This window comes from Echeneis naucrates, chromosome 20 (assembly GCF_900963305.1).
Source record: "Echeneis naucrates chromosome 20, fEcheNa1.1, whole genome shotgun sequence".
Lineage (NCBI taxonomy): Eukaryota > Metazoa > Chordata > Actinopteri > Carangiformes > Echeneidae > Echeneis > Echeneis naucrates.
The window spans coordinates 5,109,002-5,127,529 of NC_042530.1; the positions used below are offsets into that span (position 1 = coordinate 5,109,002).

The 18,528-nt window shown below is 40.7% G+C and overlaps 4 protein-coding genes across 7 annotated transcripts; 2 read left to right on the forward strand and 2 right to left on the reverse strand.

The window, feature by feature from the left end:
- Positions 1-1,073: 1,073 nt before the first annotated feature.
- On the forward strand, positions 1,074-4,272 carry LOC115060884 (delta-type opioid receptor-like). Its single transcript, XM_029529019.1, has 3 exons — positions 1,074-1,318; positions 2,786-3,138; positions 3,489-4,272. Exons 1-3 carry the CDS (start codon positions 1,074-1,076, stop codon positions 4,016-4,018), a joined length of 1,128 nt encoding a protein of 375 aa, XP_029384879.1. The 3' UTR covers positions 4,019-4,272.
- Positions 4,273-6,579: 2,307 nt separating this feature from the next.
- chmp5b (charged multivesicular body protein 5b) lies at positions 6,580-9,286 on the forward strand. Of its 2 annotated transcripts, XM_029529430.1 has the most exons (8): positions 6,580-6,726; positions 7,195-7,299; positions 7,798-7,844; positions 7,953-8,046; positions 8,127-8,198; positions 8,555-8,663; positions 8,753-8,868; positions 8,950-9,286. In XM_029529430.1, the coding sequence occupies exons 1-8, from the start codon at positions 6,658-6,660 to the stop codon at positions 8,998-9,000; spliced, it is 663 nt and encodes a 220-aa protein (XP_029385290.1). In that variant the 5' UTR covers positions 6,580-6,657; the 3' UTR covers positions 9,001-9,286. The 2 variants fall into 2 exon arrangements, with proteins under 2 accessions (XP_029385290.1, XP_029385291.1); XM_029529431.1 differs by lacking the exon at positions 8,753-8,868.
- On the reverse strand, positions 8,648-12,811 carry fastkd3 (FAST kinase domains 3). 2 transcript variants are annotated; one of them, XM_029529428.1, is made up of 7 exons: positions 12,731-12,811; positions 10,962-12,462; positions 10,755-10,840; positions 10,134-10,308; positions 9,983-10,052; positions 9,769-9,883; positions 8,648-9,591 (listed from the first exon to the last, which is right to left on the reverse strand). In XM_029529428.1, exons 2-7 carry the CDS (start codon positions 12,418-12,420, stop codon positions 9,493-9,495), a joined length of 2,004 nt encoding a protein of 667 aa, XP_029385288.1. In that variant the 5' UTR covers positions 12,421-12,462; positions 12,731-12,811; the 3' UTR covers positions 8,648-9,492. The 2 variants fall into 2 exon arrangements, with proteins under 2 accessions (XP_029385288.1, XP_029385289.1); XM_029529429.1 differs by having other exon boundaries at positions 12,758-12,799.
- Positions 12,812-13,995: 1,184 nt separating this feature from the next.
- On the reverse strand, positions 13,996-17,123 carry myl12.1 (myosin, light chain 12, genome duplicate 1). Of its 2 annotated transcripts, XM_029528878.1 has the most exons (4): positions 16,986-17,123; positions 15,237-15,439; positions 14,874-15,035; positions 14,466-14,638 (listed from the first exon to the last, which is right to left on the reverse strand). In XM_029528878.1, the coding sequence occupies exons 2-4, from the start codon at positions 15,418-15,420 to the stop codon at positions 14,466-14,468; spliced, it is 519 nt and encodes a 172-aa protein (XP_029384738.1). In that variant the 5' UTR covers positions 15,421-15,439; positions 16,986-17,123. The 2 variants fall into 2 exon arrangements, with proteins under 2 accessions (XP_029384739.1, XP_029384738.1); XM_029528879.1 differs by lacking the exon at positions 16,986-17,123 and having other exon boundaries at positions 13,996-14,638; positions 15,237-15,420.
- Positions 17,124-18,528: the final 1,405 nt, after the last annotated feature.

Consider the following 18,528-nt stretch of genomic DNA (forward strand, 5'->3'; position numbering starts at 1 on the left):
TCAATACTGTTTAAAACAGTAGTTCTTAGCCAAGTAGTCATTTGATAGACGTTTGTTCAGCTCCCATTATTGTCTAATTCGAACGTTATACAAAACTGTGTGCTTAAAAAAGAGCAACAGATGATACATCCAACTGATTGCATGTGATACTAAAATCTGGAGAGCCGTGACCGAAGTGTGTCGGCATCGGCCGAGGTCATAGGTCATCCTGTGTTTTCTGTCTGTGTTGGACCGTATTCATACATCATGCCCGTCCACTACACTTAACAAGCCCTGAAATGAGCTGTGTTTTGTTCACTAACCCTGCGGCTTGTTTTTCCTCACCTTTGAATCCTTGTGTTAATGATCCCGGAGAGCTGCTGGAACATGGACACAAGTACATCTTTTGTTAAAATGTCATTTTAATCACGAGTCCTCTCCTTTTAAAGTCAGAATCTTCTCTTTCACTGTCTTTACTCTGAAGCCTTCTGGGTCACTGTCATTGCACTGTCACCTCACAATTTGGGGAAAGCTTGTGTGTGTGTGTGTGTGTGTGCGTGCTGTGGTCTAGTCTGATTGCGCGCCTCCTCTCTATCAGTGCGTGTGCACGACTGTCCGCAGAGCCGCCGGCTGCTCCTCTCCAAGCGCGCAGCAGCACCCACAAACTTTGACGAGCTCCGGGCTTCAGCGAGGCGGCGTTAAGGAATCCGGAGCTGATGACAGCCGTGAGGACACGTTTTTAGAAACAGAAACACACACTCTGCTCTCAGAGGCAGCGCCACTGAAGGTGAGTAACCTGCCGAGCTGCTCCGCGCTGCTCCGGCGTCCACTGTGCGCATTTTCCGCTGAACGCCCGGCGCCGACTGGTCTGCATGACCGAAGCTCCTCAGCCAGAAGGAAGTTTGTGCACGTCTCATGTCTTTTCCATTACCCTGCTCATACATACATTATTTTATTTTTATTTTTTTGTTGGAAAGAAATGCAGAATTTCACTGTTTTGTGGCTCAGTCGCACCGACGTCACCTGACTCCCCCAGCATTTTCCACTCTTTGATTCCACTTTATTTATTTATTTGTTTATTTTTAGGTGTCGAAATGGAAAGCACTCCGGTTGAAATTGTCAAAGAAGACACGAAGTGCCTGTCCACGCTGCTGGAGGACTGTCCGCTCAATTCCTCAGCCTGGGCGTCCGGATACTACGAGAGCCGCAACGTGAGCCAGGATGAGGACTGGGAGCAGGAGGGCATGTCCCCCATCATCCCCATCATCACGGCTGTCTACTCCGTGGTCTTTGTGGTCGGACTGCTGGGCAACTGTCTCGTCATGTATGTGATCGTCCGGTAAGTTTGAAGGCATTAGGAGAAGATTTCTTTCAACAAAAAAAAAAAATTAATAAATAATTTATAATAGAGACCACTTAATACATTTCTAATAAATAGAAGCCGTGCCATTTAGAGTTGCAAATAAAGATTCAGCTTTGTTGATAGAGGAGAGGTATGTTATTTCTGAGTAAACTGCTTTGGCACATGTAGAATAATGTAGAATTGTAAAAAATATGCAGACGTCCAGACAGAAAAGGTGCTGGCACCAACCCTCCTCTCATAATGACCTGCAGGCCAGCTGGCCTTTCTAAGTTCTCCTTATTGCCTTCCTTCAGTTCTTGGATGAAGAGAAAATTCTCTGATATCTATTTATGCAGACAGTTTATTTACGGTATTTGTATAATGTATGCATGAAGGCCCAAATGACAGGAACAATGTCCCGACGTGATGAATCTTTTGGCTGGTAAGTGCCAAGAGATAAAACTGGAGTTAGAGCGGTTGCAATGACTGCTGTCATTTCTGACTCAGCATTAAATGTGTGTTGCAGACTGTATGTAGAAATATAGGAATGGAACTGATTTCTGGCTCCTTCAGAGGAGTCCAAACCTTCAGTGTTGCCCATTTTATGAACCCAATAACCCTGAAGACCTCCTTTATAATATAATAACAATAAACTGTAAATCAGCTGCACTGGCTGGTGGACATGATATTAATTATAGTAGAAAGCAGTGGTGCTCTATCAACACGATGGCTCGCTTGCAGCTCATTGAATGTTATTTATGACGTGTGAGAGCCGCAAATCCACTTTGTAGTGATGTGAAATGCCATCCAGGGAGCTTCACACCGGATGACCGTTACCTCAAATATGATTGATCGTGTCCCCTGAAATTACTGTACACTGTGCTGCGTGGAGTACGATTTAACTGAAGGGAGAACAAGTTCATGTTGATTTAGAGTAAACAATTATCTGAAATGGTGCTCAAACAATTACATACAGTCAGCACAGACTGGATTGTAAATGCTGAATCACAAGGCATTAACAGAAGCCCCTGGCATATATATATATATGTATATGTATATATATATTTATATATTATAAGCAAACAATGTCCCTCTCAGCTGCACAGTTTTGTTATGTCTTAACATCTTTCATCAACTGTTTTCAGCTGATAAATGCTGTTGTTTCTGTCTAAAGTCCTGCATTGATGGAAAATAGAAAAAGAAAAATCAAAGTCTGAATTTGAGAAGTAAAAGTTCCAACTGTTGTATGTTGCATTTGAGACAACATTAAACATAACGCAAGCACTGACTGACATTTGAGTTGCCTTAGTGATTGAAGGAGGCAGTGGACAATGTTGGATTCATAATGAGCCCAGTGGATGGGTCTTCTTGGCTCATCACACAAGCAGCGTGCGGTTGCCCTGGCAGGTCTGGATGGATGATTGGCTTTGGTCATGTCTCTCTCCTATGCTGCATGTTCACCAGGTACACAAAGATGAAGACAGCTACCAACATTTACATTTTTAACCTAGCGCTCGCTGACGCCCTGGTCACCACCACGATGCCCTTCCAGAGCACGGACTACCTTCTGAATACCTGGCCCTTTGGGGAGGTGGTTTGCAAGGTCTTCATCTCAATCGACTACTACAACATGTTCACCAGTATCTTCACCCTCACCATGATGAGCGTGGATCGCTACGTGGCCGTGTGCCACCCAGTGAAAGCGCTGGACTTTCGCACGCCGATCAAAGCCAAGATGATCAATGTGTGCATCTGGTTCCTGTCGTCTGCTGCAGGGATACCTGCGTTCATTCTGGGTGGCACCCAGACGAACAGTGGTGAGGAAGAGCTTTCGCCATGCCACTATAAAGTTTAGACGTTTTTATCAAGTTTCCTAGGCATCAGGGATGATGTTCAGGCACGTGCTGATTTTGCTTTAAAAGCAGAAACATCATCTATTCAGTCTATCAATCAGTCTTTCCATTAGCCACCCATCATGTGTTAAACCTCCTGAATGTAGATGATTTTGGCAAAAAGCAGAGTTGAGAGCAAAATGTCCCCTTTGGAGTGCAGCTGAGTTGGCCCATAGAGATTGGTAAATTGATGAAAGAAAGGCACAGAGTGAAATTTTATTTATGATAAAGCAGAAGCACTTCATCACTCAGCTCATATTTTCATCCTCCTGCAGGCATAACTGAGTGTGCCTTACAGTTCCCAGAGCCGTACGTCTACTGGGACACCCTGATGAAGGTATGTGTGTTCGTCTTCGCCTTCGTCGTGCCTGTGCTCATCATCACCGTGTGCTACTCCCTGATGGTCCTGAGGCTGAAGAGTGTCCGAATGTTGTCCGGCTCACGGGAGAAAGATCGCAACCTGCGCCGCATCACCAGGCTCGTGGTGGTTGTGGTGGCCGTGTTTGTGGTCTGCTGGACGCCCATCCACATCTTCATCCTGGTGAAGGCACTGGTGAGCGTGCCTGAAACCACCGCCATCATGGCTGCCTACTTCTTCTGTGTGGCTTTGGGCTACACCAACAGCAGCCTCAACCCTGTGCTTTACGCCTTTCTGGATGAGAATTTCAAACGGTGCTTCAAGGATTTCTGCCTCACGGCCAAACTGAAAAGAGAAAAGGTGTCAGGGAGCAAAAAGGGCCCCGGCACCGTGCGAGAGGCCACCGTCCCCCTGGAGAACCCAGACGGGACGAGTAAACCAGCGTGACTAGCAGTGGAACTGTCTTCAATTTCCCACATTGAAAAGGAAGACTCACGTGACCTGGGCTTAACCCACATCACCTCAACAATGTAGACTGCAATTTTGACATTGCGAAAGTTGACTGGATTTATTTGAATGTCTGTTGACGTTTAAACTGTGACAACATTGATGTGATTTCATTTTAGCAGCCAAATGAGAAGTTAAAAAACACAAATCCACTGAATGGCCATAAATTCATCCTCCTCCTCTCTGCTGTAGCTTTTACCTCTTCAACTTAATTATTTTCTTAATGCAGTTGTCATAAAGGTTGTATATTTATTATTTCAATTTGGATTTTGATGTGAACGTTTTGTTGAAAAAGTTTTTTTTTTTAACAGTGTCTATTTGAACTCAACGAGCGATAAGAGGACAAGATGATTAACTGTTTAGTCAGCTGACAGCAAAGTGTTGCATGTGCCAAACATATTGCATAAGACATAATCAGAATATAATGGAGGTTTATCAGGATTGCTGATTATTTAAAAGAAAAATTAGTTAATTGTTACTAGAATTAGTTACACAAACAGGCCAAGTTATACATATATATATTTCATCTGTGTTTAGGTGTTTTTATTTTTTGGAATTGCTTCAGAAGTGCTTTGGTATCCTTTGAGTCATTTCATTGCACATTTTTTTTCTATTGCCAAATGTGCCTTCAGTCCAGGATCACACGTTTGTAGCAGTGGAAAATTATATACTGAACAAGTCAGACAGCACAGAAATAAAATGTTATTAACACAACTCAGAGGAAGTTGCATAAATCAGTGACAGTAGACGTGTGGAAAAGACTGTTCACCTCTGTAGAGAGTTTGAACTGTGCTTGACTCACTCATGTTGGACTTTCAAGCGATTGAGGATAAAGAAAAAGCAACTCATGGTTGCTTTGAAGCAAGACGGTTGATGAGGAATGTTTCAAAGGGTAAATCCTGGATGTGCAATGTGCATTTAAAATTTGACAGAGGGCTCTCTATCAGCTTTGACTCTGGAGTTGTGTCCAGATTAATAAATCCTTAAATTTATGGTGTGTAGTTCAATCACATGTGCAGTGTATGTCTTTTACCGCGATACGTAGCGTTATCACAATATTCATGCTATTATTGTAGAGAAATATTCTATCTGAAAACTTAGCTGCTGTGCACATGGTTTAATATGCTACCTTCTCCCAAATGTACAGTATGAAGTATGTGTACTATACCTTGTTTTGTATAAATTACAAAAGAAAATCATTGCACAGACATCGCTGAAAAATACTGCAACTGTAGCATGTCAGTGATCATTGCTATGATGGCAAATGCAACATCAGCAACCTGTATGCTCGACGGACTGGGTGCCATTTTGAATGTTCTGAAAAAACAAATACTCTATCATATAAAGATAGTGATTATTCATCATTGTATAAAATCTTCTGTCTCATTAAAGAACTTCAGCTTGTATTTAGGAAACTCGTACGCTGAACCAGAGCTGTGAAATAAATCTTTTTTTAAACTACTAATAATTCTCATGTATAGCTGCAAAAAGCAACGTTTTAAAGAGCTTTATGTTACTTAACATAAAAAGTAAAAGAGTATACTTCAGAAACCTCACTATGACAAAGACATTATGTGTGGTCTTTGCCTTTGCTTGTTAAACGTGCTACTTTAAATTGGCTTCATCCACCCTGAACTGAACTGGACATTTATTGATTGAAACATCCTGCTAAGTGCTTAACATTAAAGCCAGTTTAACAAATCCGCATTGATTCTCTTCTCTTACAGCGAGAAGCTCATCTTGTTGTCAATTTGAATTGAATAATTCAAATAAAATACTCAGAAATGTCAGTTTGCCTTTGCCCTGCATTATTACCTCTGCATGTCTAATTTTAAAAGAAAGCTCATCTCATGCATCTCACAGTGGCTCGTCTAAAACACGGTGTGATAGGAGAAGAAGCAGCTTTTGTTTTATCGTCACTTCCACGGATAAATTCTTGCAGGAACCTGGATTGTTCTGCAGGTTCACATTTAGTTTTTTAGTGTTTGCCAGCAGCCCCATCCAGAGGACAGATGGTGGCATTACTAAATAAAAAAATATATATGTTCTGGTTAAAGACAGAAAACACAAGCTTCTCATCAGCAAACCTGACAGCTTGAAATTTTGTTTATTGTGTGGAGCTAAATTAATCCTCTAATAGTTTTTTTTAAATCACTTTTAATAGTGTGAATTTTCATCGTAACAGAAACTTGGTGCACCTCAGTCGCCTTGTTTAGCTTGATTTTGGAGCATTTTTAAATCTCTTTGAATTTATTAGATTTGGGCAACAATACAGTAAGTTAATAAAAAACGAGAAGGCCTCAAAGTAAGTGAGAGTAAGAGGAGGAAAACCAATAAAAGATAAAAACTCAAACAAATATTGAAGCAAATAATCGGTTTAAAATGTCTCAAAATGTTTAAAATTTACTCTTTAAAAAGAGTAAATTCAACAAAGTAAACAGAGCAGGCCGGAGGGCGAGGTGGCTGATCACATGACCCATGTGACGTCACCAGGTCACTTCCGGGTGTTTTCCCTCAGTCGGGCAGCGACGCCGAGCACAGCAGCTTTCTCCCTCAGTTAAAGCCTTCATTTCGACAAAATGAACCGTATATTTGGCAGAGGAAAGCCCAAAGGCCCCCCGCCGAACCTGACGGACTGCATAGGAAACGTAAGTTTGATATCAAAGCAAGTTTTCTGTCGTTATGTTGAGCAAAGTAAGTAAACAAAGATGGACTCTCGCTCGGCTCGGCCAGCTAACAGGCCTGGCTTTGCTTTACTTCACCACACTTTGTTGTCTCCGTAAACACGCTTGTCAGCACTAAAAACTCACTTAACACAATGTATCGACAAAGCCAGTCGGGGTTTTAGCTTGTTATCTGAAACAATCAGCATGAGAAGACTTTGACTTGGTATTTGAGCCATGTCACAGCCATGCAGCTAAAATCCAGCTGGTCTCAGTGAAAGAGCTGACAGGAACCTGTTGAACAGGTAATGTTTCAGGCCAGAGATATTTTTAGCTTGCTGGAGGTGAGTTAAGAAGAAGTTGAAGTGTTGCATTGACTGGTAGTGAATTATAATAAATCTTACTGTGCTTACAAACTTATAAAAGTCATTGTGGTCTGTTTCCTACTTTAAGGTTGATTCTCGGGCAGAGTCCATTGACAAGAAGATTGCCAGACTAGATGCCGAGCTTGTCAAATACAAAGATCAGATGAAAAAAATGAGAGATGGCCCTTCAAAGGTGAGATCTCCTGTCCAAAGCTGCGGTAAAAACAAGTGTCTCTGCTCTGAGCCAGAACCAAACGTTACTCTAGTTCAGGAAGCATTTGAAAACCTTTCTCTTCATTTTCTGAAATTTTCTGGGTTTCTGTATGTGTGTTGGTGTAAGTTTCCAAAAGAAAAATGGAACAATCCAATCTGAGTTCTTGTCTTTTAAGCTGTTAATTGCAGAGGTGACTACAGACCTTTGCATTAATGAACCATACAGTATTCCAACTTTGTTAATATTAGATGTTCCCTCCCAATACCTTACTGCAAGAAATCTTTGGTTTTCTAAACAAAGTCTAATGAAGAAGAAAACTGATTACAACAGTGTTTGCCACTGTGTACTTGGTTAAATAAATAAGTAATGAGACACCGCCCAGGCACCTCATCACATGCTTGCATATGTTCCACAGGATTTATTGATCTGTATTATTTATTCAGGATTCTCATGTTTTGTTTTGTTTTTTTCTATTAGAACATGGTCAAGCAAAAGGCAATGAGAGTTCTGAAGCAGAAACGGATGTAAGCAAACCTCTGTGCTTTTATTTGTAAACCATTTAAAATACACTGTAATGTTCAGTTTAATATGATTGTGTGTGTGTGAGACTGACATTGTTCTGTGTCCTCCAGGTATGAGGGCCAGAGAGATAACCTTATGCAGCAGTCATTTAATATGGAACAAACAAACTACACTATCCAGACCCTTAAGGACACTAAAACCACAGTAAGAGAGATGATTTTTAAATCCAGGAAACTAACCACTGGGAAAAGGTGTTCCTTGCTAACATTGGTTTTTCTTTTTAGGTTGATGCCATGAAAGGTGGACTCAAGGACATGAAGAAAGCATACAAGAACGTGAAGATTGATCAAATTGAGGTATTTGCTTATGGCATTGGGTTTATAATAACAGGATGTGATTCTTAGTAATGAGGGGAGCATAGTGGAGACAGCTTTGTGGTAAATAATTGTATTTAATGATAATAGGATTTGTTTCCATGTGTTTTAAAATATTGATGGACAGAAGACATTCCCAGAAAAAAGGTACCACACATTGTCTGATGTTGAAGACAGGGCATTTCATTTGCTGTTTAGATAGGGAATAGATGTTTCAGCTGTGAGTTTGGGAGTGTGTGAAGCTTTCATTTGTTCAGCTTTCAGAACAATATAAGTCTTTGTGTAATCTCTAATAGAGCAGATGACTGAAAGAGAAACGTATTATCTGTTATGTCCAGAACCTTCAAGACCAACTGGAGGACATGATGGAGGATGCCAGCGACATCCAGGAAGCGCTGGGCAGAAGCTACGGCACGCCAGACATCGATGAAGACGACTTGGAAGCAGGTCAGGAAAACATTTTTTATTTAAAATGACAGACTGTGAAAGTTACAGTGATAGTAATTACTGGATAATTTCAACTTTCATGTTCTCAGAGCTTGATGCTTTGGGTGACGAGCTCCTGATGGATGACGACAGCTCTTACCTGGATGATGCCGCCACCGCTCCTTCCATTCCAGAGGGTCTGCCTGGCGATAAGTCCACCAACAGGGTACTTATATTTGATGTTAGTTTTATTGGAACTTAGTTTACAACAGCTTGATTTTATGAGCGTATTTCTTGTGTTTTTCAGGATGGAGTTCTGGTGGATGAATTTGGCCTTCCTCAGATCCCTGCTACATAAAGAAATCATCCGAAGGCTGTCTAGTTTTACATGTATCATAGCTTTTTTGTATTTATCCAAATTACACTCCCGGCCTTTTGACGGTAACATGAAAAACCAAAGCATCGTCTATCCAATGTATGGAGACTATCACTTAAAATCAGCTTTCTTAATTAAAACATTGATTATTCTACGAATTTCAGATTTTCTTGAAGAGAACTGTTGAAATTTGGACTCTCTCAACTTTGTACAGTTTCTGCAGCATTTTGTTGCTAAGAACAAAATAAATTATATTTTTCAAACAATACTTCCTTTGATGTGATACAATGAAGTCATTCAAAATGGATCATATACATACAATATACAAAAGTCTCTTTGTTGTAAAGTTATAAAATGTGGAGGTGAAATCTCAATAACTTAAAACATTCATTTGGAAAAAGATGATCATCAAAAATAAATAGTCATTTACTGGTGAGGGAGAAAAAGCTCAAAAACACCTGAAGTCATGTGTCTTCACCAGCTCAGCCTGTAAGTGTGAGGGAAGATTTTTTGGTGCAGGTACTCCACCATGCTGGTCATGTCCTTCAATTCTTCAAATTCATAGTAAGGAATCTAGAGAGGGAAACAAAATCTCGATTTAATTTTTCTATAAGAAAAAAAATCAGTTGCATTAACATCAAATTAACAAAAAGACATTTAAGAACAGATAATACAGCTCTAACAAATCAAAATCTGGCATGACAATCTAATGACGCTGGTTAGCATTAGAGTGAAATGTGGGGGTCTAACCTGAACAACTTCATATCCCAGAAGCCTCAGATGTCGCTGCTTAATGGCCTCTTTTCCAAGCAGTTGTCTCATGTTTGTAGTGAACCTCTTTGATCCGTCAATACACAGAGCAATTCTGTAATCACACATCAACCCACAAAGACGAACTTCAGAAGGATTTCATATCTAAACATCTCAATTTGTAAATAATATTATAGAATACAGAGTCATTTACCTTTTGTACACGTCATCATTGTAACTGGCAGGCAGCACATATCCTTCTTCATCAAGTTTTATCTCCACATCTACAGAACAGAAAAATGTTCAGCGCTGCGTACCGAACTGAAGGAAACCTTTAGGAGGCAGACAGCTGTTGTGTCTCTTACCAAGCGTGTAGCAGTATGGCGTCAGAACTTTGGATCCAAAGTATGAACGAGCCCCAAGCAAATGAATCAGTCCGTTTTTTACAGAGTTGTACAGATGCGTGTCCACGGGCGTCTCCAGGGAACGCCCAGGCATGAGGAAAGACTTGACGTGGTACTTTGGAAGCAGCTTGGGACCCTGATATTAAAACATGATAAACAAAAAATGAGAATGAGATTGCCTTTTACCAAATTCAATTTTTTTGTGCTATCAAACATAAAAATTGGAATCTGATGAATCACTGGGGGCTGTGCATTAATTAATTAATATAGGATGGCTGGATGGATGAAACTTTATCATGGTTTTTTTGGGTCAATTAAGTTCTCAGCAACATGTCTTAATTTGGAAATCAAAAGTATTTTATGAGCTGGCCTTTTAGATTCATTTGAATAAAAAGAGGTGTCAAAGGCCTGAGGTAACAAGTCAAGGGCAGGTTTTATCACATAACTGGGAGGATGTGAACCTCACATACTGAGGGAATGTTCAATCACAGGGTGTGTATTCAGGTTTGTCATTACCAGTTATTGCTTTGACATTCTCATCTTTAACAAACATAACCCTTGACACAGTCGTATATAATCTACCTCATAGAAAGGACACTCCAACTTGAGAGTCATGTACAGCTGAGTCAGTTGTGCCAGGACTAGCCGATCCATCCCTTTGTCCTGCTCTGTAGAACATAGACACAAAAACAAATTCAGAAACATCAACACGGGACAATAATTTTTAACTTTCATCATGTGTTCATGGCACATTCATACACGTTGCAGCTGTGTGACTGGATGTTTTACCTTGCAGTTGCTGGAGGAAGTAACTGCTGAAGACTTTGGAGGCAAAATTAACAGGGAACCTCTCCACCAGGATGCAGGAGTGGAGCAGGTTGAGCAGAGTTCGAGGTTGGAAGTGTAAAAAGCGCGTATGCAGGATGGTTTCAACTTTCCTGAAGACATCTACTGAATTTGGTGGGAGGTATCCCAGCTTCCCAAAAGCCATGATCTGCCGGGCCACCTGACTCGTGTTGTAATCATCTGCTCGGTACACAAAGCTCTCAGCAACAGCATTAAACACAGCTGGGGACAGGATGTTCCTCCGACTAAAGAACTGCATCACTTTGGTGACTGTTTCTGGCTTGGATGTGAATGCCATTGTAGGAACATATTTTTCTAATTCCCGTACGAGGTAGTTATCGCTGTGGCCGAAGTAGATTAGCGCCCCAACAACTAGAGTGAGCTCCTCATCTGTGAAGTGAGGTACATGTCGCACAGCCTGCTTACACAGACTAATCACTAGAGGCATGGCCTGGGTCTGTTTTAATGTCACAAGAGCACTGAGCAGCACGCTGACAGCTGCGGAGTCCATATGGGAAGTGACTGTCAAAGCGTGGGTGTGCATGGCATTCAGCAAGTCTCTGTATTTTCCACCTTCACTAATGCCCCCTTGGAGTAACTTGTATACAGCAATGAGATCTGAGAGGCTCCACTGGGCAGGCTCCTGATTCTTAATGTCCTCCATCACCTGCTCCAGAATGGCACAGCGAGGACCCTCAATGGCCAGCATTGCCTGGCCTAAGGTACACAGCTGCCCTACAGTCATCTGCCCCCTGTCCAGCCTCTCCTGACTCTCAGACACCAGCCGCACCATCAGAGTGCTCCAGGGATCCAAAAAGAGGCGCGTGCAGGCCAAGAGAGCTGATACCAGCCCAGCATCCGTCAGGCGTCCAGAATCCTGCTCCAGCTGGTAGCACAGGGCCCTGATGGTGTCCTTCTCCAGCACTGTGGGGTCCTTCAGAGACTGCCCATCCTGCTCCAGGTCTGCCACACGGTGAAGCGCTGCTGCAGCCATGCAGTCAGACAGGATCTCCACAGACCGCAGCAGTCTGAAGACCTTGCGGGACGAAGAGCAGCTCTCTAGACGCTGCTGGAAGGCTTGCTCCTCTGCATCGGTGGGTCGGTGCAGTTGGGTCAGACGGAACCGGGGAAATGAATCTCTGTGCAGTCCAACTGAGGTGCTGGCGAGAAAGACCGGCTCCCTGACGACAGTGGTCAACCTCCTAAACCCAAAGTCCAGCTGCAGCTTCTTACAGCCCTGTCTCCGGATGCACCGCCCTGCTCCGGTGTTCAGGCAGGCTACACACGACACACTGCCGGTCCTCTGAGGTCTGGTCACCGAGCAGACGGGTCCAACAGGGGGATGACGCTGAATCCCGAACCGCCACAGCAGCGGATACCTCTGGATCAGCTTTAGCGCCATGACCCCTGATCCGGGACCGCACAGACCCAGCTAATTCACAAACTAAGAGAAAGAATAACAAAAAATGGCTTATGGTTTCAGTAAATGACAGAACCAAACTCAGATTGTTAGTACTGATGACCCTCCTGAGCTTCCTTACTCCGCTGTTAGCTAACCCACCTTGAAGCAGCCATTAGCTAATGTTAGCTACTTAGCTGCTATCTTCTTCGCTAACATAAAAAACACAGAACTTTTCTCCTGATTATTTGTGTTGCTGAGGCCCAGAACTTAATCCCGGGTTGATGAATAAATTACAAATAACAACACTGACCTGATAATGTTAAAACCTGGACATTACCGGCGGTGGGAAAGAGTCGCAGAGACGATGCTGCCCCAACGTGTTTCCGCAAGAAGCGTGCGGCGTTCACAGAACCTCGTAAATGTCCAATCGGTAGCAGTTTTGGAAGTTTGCTACTGTTCCGACTAAAAATCAAACAGTCCCGAAACTACTACCCATGTGCCAGATCGGTAGGTTTTTTTTGTCTCCTTATATGTTCATGTAAGTTCAGTTCGATCAGTTGATATAGATATAGATCACCGATATATTAATATATGCATTTACTTGTGTATGCTTTCTGTTGTTATTCTCATATTTCCAACAGAACTGGAATGCAGCGCCGTGGAATATTTCTCTTCTAATACAAAAACAACTTCAACAAACTCCGTTTCAAAAGGTCCGGTGGGTTTCCTTACAATGGGTCACTTTTAATAATAGAGACATGGAAGTTTGTTGAAAATGTAATGAAATTATTCCTGCCTGTGGCTATCAGGCTGTACAAATCCTCACTCCGACCGGCAGACACTGAGCCAATTGGTTTACTATGGACTCTTAATAATATGCAATATTCTATATTCAAATGTTTAATCACTTTCGTAGATACAAGAACGAAATGTACATTTATATTTTAGTGTTTAGATATATTTTATATTAGTACTTATGTTTAAACTTTGATATATTTTATACATTCCTACAAAGACGTTTGAATAGGAGCATCTGCAACTAAATTTTCTCTCTGGGATCAATTAAGTATTTCTGATTCTGATGATCATCTACATTTCTGACTGAAATGTGTAATCATAAATGTTCCAACATTTAAAAATAATGTGGATATGTGGTAGAATGTTGCCTTTACTCACGTTAGTTGGAAAGTAATTTTAGTTTGACATTCAGTAGTAGTAAGTTCTGGCACTGCTGTTGATTCAGTGGAACCTGATGCAATCATCAGCTGCTTACCTGATGACTATATCCTCACGTGCTTGTTTAATGATTTTTATTACATTAGATTATTCCCAGTATGACAAAATTGACTAATCACCTCATACTACATCTCCCTATTCCATTTGAAAGGCTCAATTTGAATCTGCAGCAGTTTTCAGTGTAGGTTGTGCTTCAGTCAACTTGCCCTTTTACAGAAAGAATTCTGATAATGCTAGTCTGCACACGCTCAGTGAATTTAGAGGAGACTTGTCAAGACTTGAGCAGCAAAGAGGTGCACAAGTTTTTAAATAAATTCCAAGAACAATAAAGAGAACACCACATTTTGAGTTGTCCTTTATGGAAGGGAAACAATCATCAAAATACAACTTGATAGAGGGCTTTATTTAAAAAGTTTACATTATAAAATGGTAAAAATTCAGCTAAACCCGATCACATGAATTGCAAAAGATTTATCCCTTAGAGCTTCCAAGATACTGCCATTTCACATCTTTACATAGAAAACCAAAAACAAAACAAAAAAAAAAAAAACCCACACAAAAAACAAAAACAAAACAAAACAAAAAAAAAAACAAAAATCACACAAAAAAACAAAAATCACAACCTACTAGAATTTTGTCTTCTCAGATGTGTATTGGCAATACAGGAAGTTGACAATAAACAGAGTGGATAGTTATTGCTTTGGTTTGCTTAAAATGGGTTTTATACTAGGGTTGAGACATGCAGCACGGTGATCTAGCCGAGAAAGAGGCGAAGAGGGTAAAGAAGAGGAATATGCTGGTCAGGCTCTTTAATCATCCTTATCCTTGGCACCATGCTTTAGGATGCGTGTGAACTCCACGTAGTTGAAGTTACTTTTCTTGTCAATTGGGGCCTCTCTGAAGAGCTCATCCACCTCTTCGTCTGTAAACCGATCACCCATTGTTGTGAGCAACTCCCTGAGGTAATCTTCCTGGATGAAGCCTGAAGAGGAAGACAGCCAGATTAGTTAAGGGAATCCGAATCGTTAGCTATCTCTTTAGGAATTCATTTTTGCCTCAATGATTTGGTCTTGATGCAACTGGACTGTGTCAGGCAAGACAAGGCAAGTTTGTCTAATACCTTTTAAACATAACTGCAATTCAAAGTGTTTTACATAAGGGTGAATAACAAATGGTATGAGAAAAGGAAAAAATACAAAAAGAAAATGTGGGTTTACCTGTCCCCTCTTCATCGAAGCAAGCAAATGCATTTCGGATCACATCCTCTGGGTCTGTGCCATTAAGTTTCTCTCCGAACATTGTGAGGAACATGGTGAAGTTAATGGGCCCTGGAGCTTCATTCATCATGGCCTCCAGGTACTCATCAGTTGGATTTTTACCTGTATAATGAAACGTGCAGTGCATTAAAATTAAATCTAAAGGCTTAACTGCATTGGTGGTTTTGAGTGCAGGAAACATTAACAGATGCTGAAATTTTAAATGCATTTGGATGGAAAAACGGTTTTCAAACAGTAAATGTTGCCCGTGCAGACCTGCCAAAAGCTACACACTGAAACAATTGTGATCCGACTCATCCTTACCCAGTGAGGCCAGCATGTCATGAAGGTCCTCTTTGTCCACAAACCCATCTCGGTTCTGATCAATCATGTTAAAGGCCTCCTTGAACTCCTGAATCTGAGACTGGTCAAACATGGCGAAGACATTGGAGGTAGCGCGCTGAGGGCGCTTCTTTGTGGTCTTTCCCTTAGCCCTTTTGCTAGACATTTTGACTGTTTGGTTTGCCCTATGTGACAAAAAAAAAAATTATTCACTTATAGTTCTAACAGTATTAGTTGGACTAAAAAAAAAGCAGAAAGCCATGACATAATTTTTTTCAGGAAATGTTGATATTAAATAAACAAATAATGTATCAAGTTAGAAAACAAGTAGTTGCTGTCCTGTTTTGATAAGAACAAATTTGAGCCTAAAGTGCAGTAAAAAATTACAAAATATAAGACTGACAGTCTGAAGTTGAAAATATCCATGACAGACAGGACGACAACCGTATCAAAGGTAAAGTGGATCATGCTGTTACTCAAAATAAGATTTTGTAATTCATGCCCACAACTCAGTGGCAGAGTATTTTAATTCTCTGGCAGTGAATCCCTGGTGTGGTGTCCTTCACTGAGCTATAAATGGCAATGTTCCTCATCTTTCTAGGTTGATCAGCTCACTGCCTTCACAGAGGACAGGAAAATTACTGATGTGAGGATAGATGCCCTTATCAGGTAATATCTTGAATGGAGACTTGAACTGTCCAACAGCCGCAACTTTATGTAGACAGGCTCCCATGTTTTAGCTGCATGGCACTAATGGAAAAGGGACTCAATCAGCTTGAATGTCAAAGAAATATCCTTTGAGTTATGGCTGCAACTTATCAATGTTGATCTATCAATTATTTTTAAGAGCTAACCATTCAGTATGTAAACTGGCTCTCAAGTTCCCACAACCCAAAAACTATGCTTTCAAATAACTGTTGTTCACCCAACAGGGAAAACCCAAAAATATCATATTATCCCAATTAAACTGAACCAGTTATGACATCCAAGATGACAAGTGATGGCACTTTTTTTATGTTATGAGTTCAGAGCTAATGATTCTGCTTAGAGCTGAAACAGTTAGTCATTAGAGAGAAAATAAACGTGGTCATTTAGTTGAACACAAACAAATAAATTATAAGACAACAAGCAGTTTCAATGTTCAACTTATATCCCAAAAAAAAAAAAAAAAAAACCGTTCAATCCAGAAAATGGTCGCAAATGAATCTAATGAAAACCTTCAATAATTGCGGGCATTAAAATAAAATGGCATTTGGTGTGACTGTATTGTGTACTCTGCTGTCCACACAAACTTTTATCTGTTAAAGAAAATAAACTCATCCTAAAAACTTCAAACATTATGGCTCGATGTAAAGTACGTACACAGTTGATGGTTTGCGGCCTAGTTTGAGCCACATTTAGAGGATGGGCGCATACAATGATGAAGTGCAGCTCACTTTAAAACAGCTTAACATGTATATTTGAGCAGACATATTCCTGCGGGGAACTTTAAAAGTCCTTTAAAATATCTGCTTCTTTGCAGCTAACTCCCGACCTCTGCGTTAGCCACCGAAGAGCTAGCCGCGCCGCTAACAGCTAGCTGTGTTGTCAACGGTATTAACGGAACACCCAAAGTGACCAAAAACACAGTTCTTTAGTCACATATACTGCACCAATGTGGCCGGTGACTGAATTATAACTCCTCATGCTATTGTGATACATAACAATAAGCATAAAAAATAACAGTCTTACCTGACTCGTCAGCTAAACCCGGTGCTGCTGTTCTTCTCAACCACCGCCCTTCACTTCCGCAATATAATGTCGGGTACCTTGTAGAATATCAGAGCAGACCAATTTAGAAAAATACAGGGGGGTGGTAGGAAACTGTTGTTAATCGTTTAAAAAGCAACGCAAATACTTTTTTGTTTTTGTCTTTAATATAACAATGAAAACAGTTTACTAAGTTATATCTGTAAATATATTGTGAAATTTATGAGTATTAAGATAGTGGTAGTAATAAAACGCGGCGTAACTCCCCCGGTGGACTGAATGGAACTCCCACAAACGCTCCCTTGACATTCCTGGATATGCCCTTTTAAGGGCAGAATGAGCACATCCTCTTTGGCATTATGCAATTACACTTTAAAATATTATTTAACCCCCACAGTGTTTGTCAGGGGTGATATCACTGTTGGGTTTCTTTAAAATATTTTGATCAAAAACCGGCTCATGGGTTGGTTGGTGCCTCAGAATATGGAAAAATCTGATTCCAGCATTATCCCCTGGACCAGGATCGCCACTATCAGGACCAGATGTTAGTTGTTAACCCTAACCCTAGTTATTTGTTGTTGTTGTTATTAGTATTTTGTCAGCCAATTTATTATCATGTAGGGCAGGAACATTTGATCTAATTCACCCAGATGTGGTGTTTGTATGGAATTTATTGTTGTATGTTTTTTTATGTTCTTGCTTAGAAATGATTAGATACTCAAAGCTTCCCACAAAAAAAAAAAAGATTAGAAAATGGACATAACTTCAAACACTGAAACTGATACAATAGAGAAAAATGTTGAGAGGATGGGTAATAATAGATACTGACTGCCCAGTGTGGGTCAAAAAACAGCTGGTTACCCAGTCATTGCTGTAAAATGGGGGCTTAGTGCTGCTGGCGTTCAAAAGCAAGATGTAGAACTGTTGACTCACAGGTTAAAACAAGCCACATTTTTCTCTTTGTCCAGCTGTCAGACTACTTTCAAAATCGGTGATCCTATTCCATGAACCGTTTACAGTGACCAATTTACCAATGACCTGTATATTGTGAAAATGTAGTAGACTCTGGGAAATGATGATTAAAAAGTATAAGAGGAAAAACACAGATGTCAATTGGAGATTGTTGTTGTATCTGGAAGTGCCAAGGAAGCTGTTGACTGTCAGATAGCAGCAGTATATTTAAAAGTTTTAAACCTTGAAACAAACACAAATCATCCCTGTTTCCATTTTATAAGGTGTCTGTAAAATTACAATATTAACTTTTTCCCTATGACATGTGGCTTGTTTACAGACTGTAGTTTTGCATAAATCCACCAGAGTGTGCTACTTTCTTAGGAAATATTTATTTCCTCAGCGTTATTTAGTCTAATAAAATTAAAAGTTTGTTTCAGTATTTTAGCTAAGCCTGTGTGAGCTCAGTGAAATAGCTCATGTTTATAGCTGTTAACTTCAATGTTTGTAGGACTCGGTGTGAGGAAATATTGTAAAACAAGACTTGAAATAGTCCTAATTGATCCCTTGGGAC

Excerpts from the sequence above, each read along its gene's own strand:
- myl12.1 (XM_029528879.1), bottom strand. The coding sequence starts at position 15,420 with ATGTCTAGCAAAAGGGCTAAGGGAAAGACCACAAAGAAGCGCCCTCAG. Across the intron at positions 15,036-15,236 it reads TGACATGCTGGCCTCACTGG|GTAAAAATCCAACTGATGAG; the intron begins GTAAGGATGAGT and ends TTCATTATACAG. Across the intron at positions 14,639-14,873 it reads CTTCGATGAAGAGGGGACAG|GCTTCATCCAGGAAGATTAC; the intron begins GTAAACCCACAT and ends CTTCCTCTTCAG.
- fastkd3 (XM_029529428.1), bottom strand. The coding sequence starts at position 12,420 with ATGGCGCTAAAGCTGATCCAGAGGTATCCGCTGCTGTGGCGGTTCGGG. Across the intron at positions 9,884-9,982 it reads AATGATGACGTGTACAAAAG|AATTGCTCTGTGTATTGACG; the intron begins GTAAATGACTCT and ends GTGTGATTACAG. Across the intron at positions 9,592-9,768 it reads TGGGATATGAAGTTGTTCAG|ATTCCTTACTATGAATTTGA; the intron begins GTTAGACCCCCA and ends TTCCCTCTCTAG.
- LOC115060884 (XM_029529019.1), top strand. The coding sequence starts at position 1,074 with ATGGAAAGCACTCCGGTTGAAATTGTCAAAGAAGACACGAAGTGCCTG. Across the intron at positions 1,319-2,785 it reads GTCATGTATGTGATCGTCCG|GTACACAAAGATGAAGACAG; the intron begins GTAAGTTTGAAG and ends CATGTTCACCAG. Across the intron at positions 3,139-3,488 it reads TGGCACCCAGACGAACAGTG|GCATAACTGAGTGTGCCTTA; the intron begins GTGAGGAAGAGC and ends ATCCTCCTGCAG.
- chmp5b (XM_029529430.1), top strand. The coding sequence starts at position 6,658 with ATGAACCGTATATTTGGCAGAGGAAAGCCCAAAGGCCCCCCGCCGAAC. Across the intron at positions 6,727-7,194 it reads TGACGGACTGCATAGGAAAC|GTTGATTCTCGGGCAGAGTC; the intron begins GTAAGTTTGATA and ends TCCTACTTTAAG. Across the intron at positions 7,300-7,797 it reads TGAGAGATGGCCCTTCAAAG|AACATGGTCAAGCAAAAGGC; the intron begins GTGAGATCTCCT and ends TTTTTCTATTAG.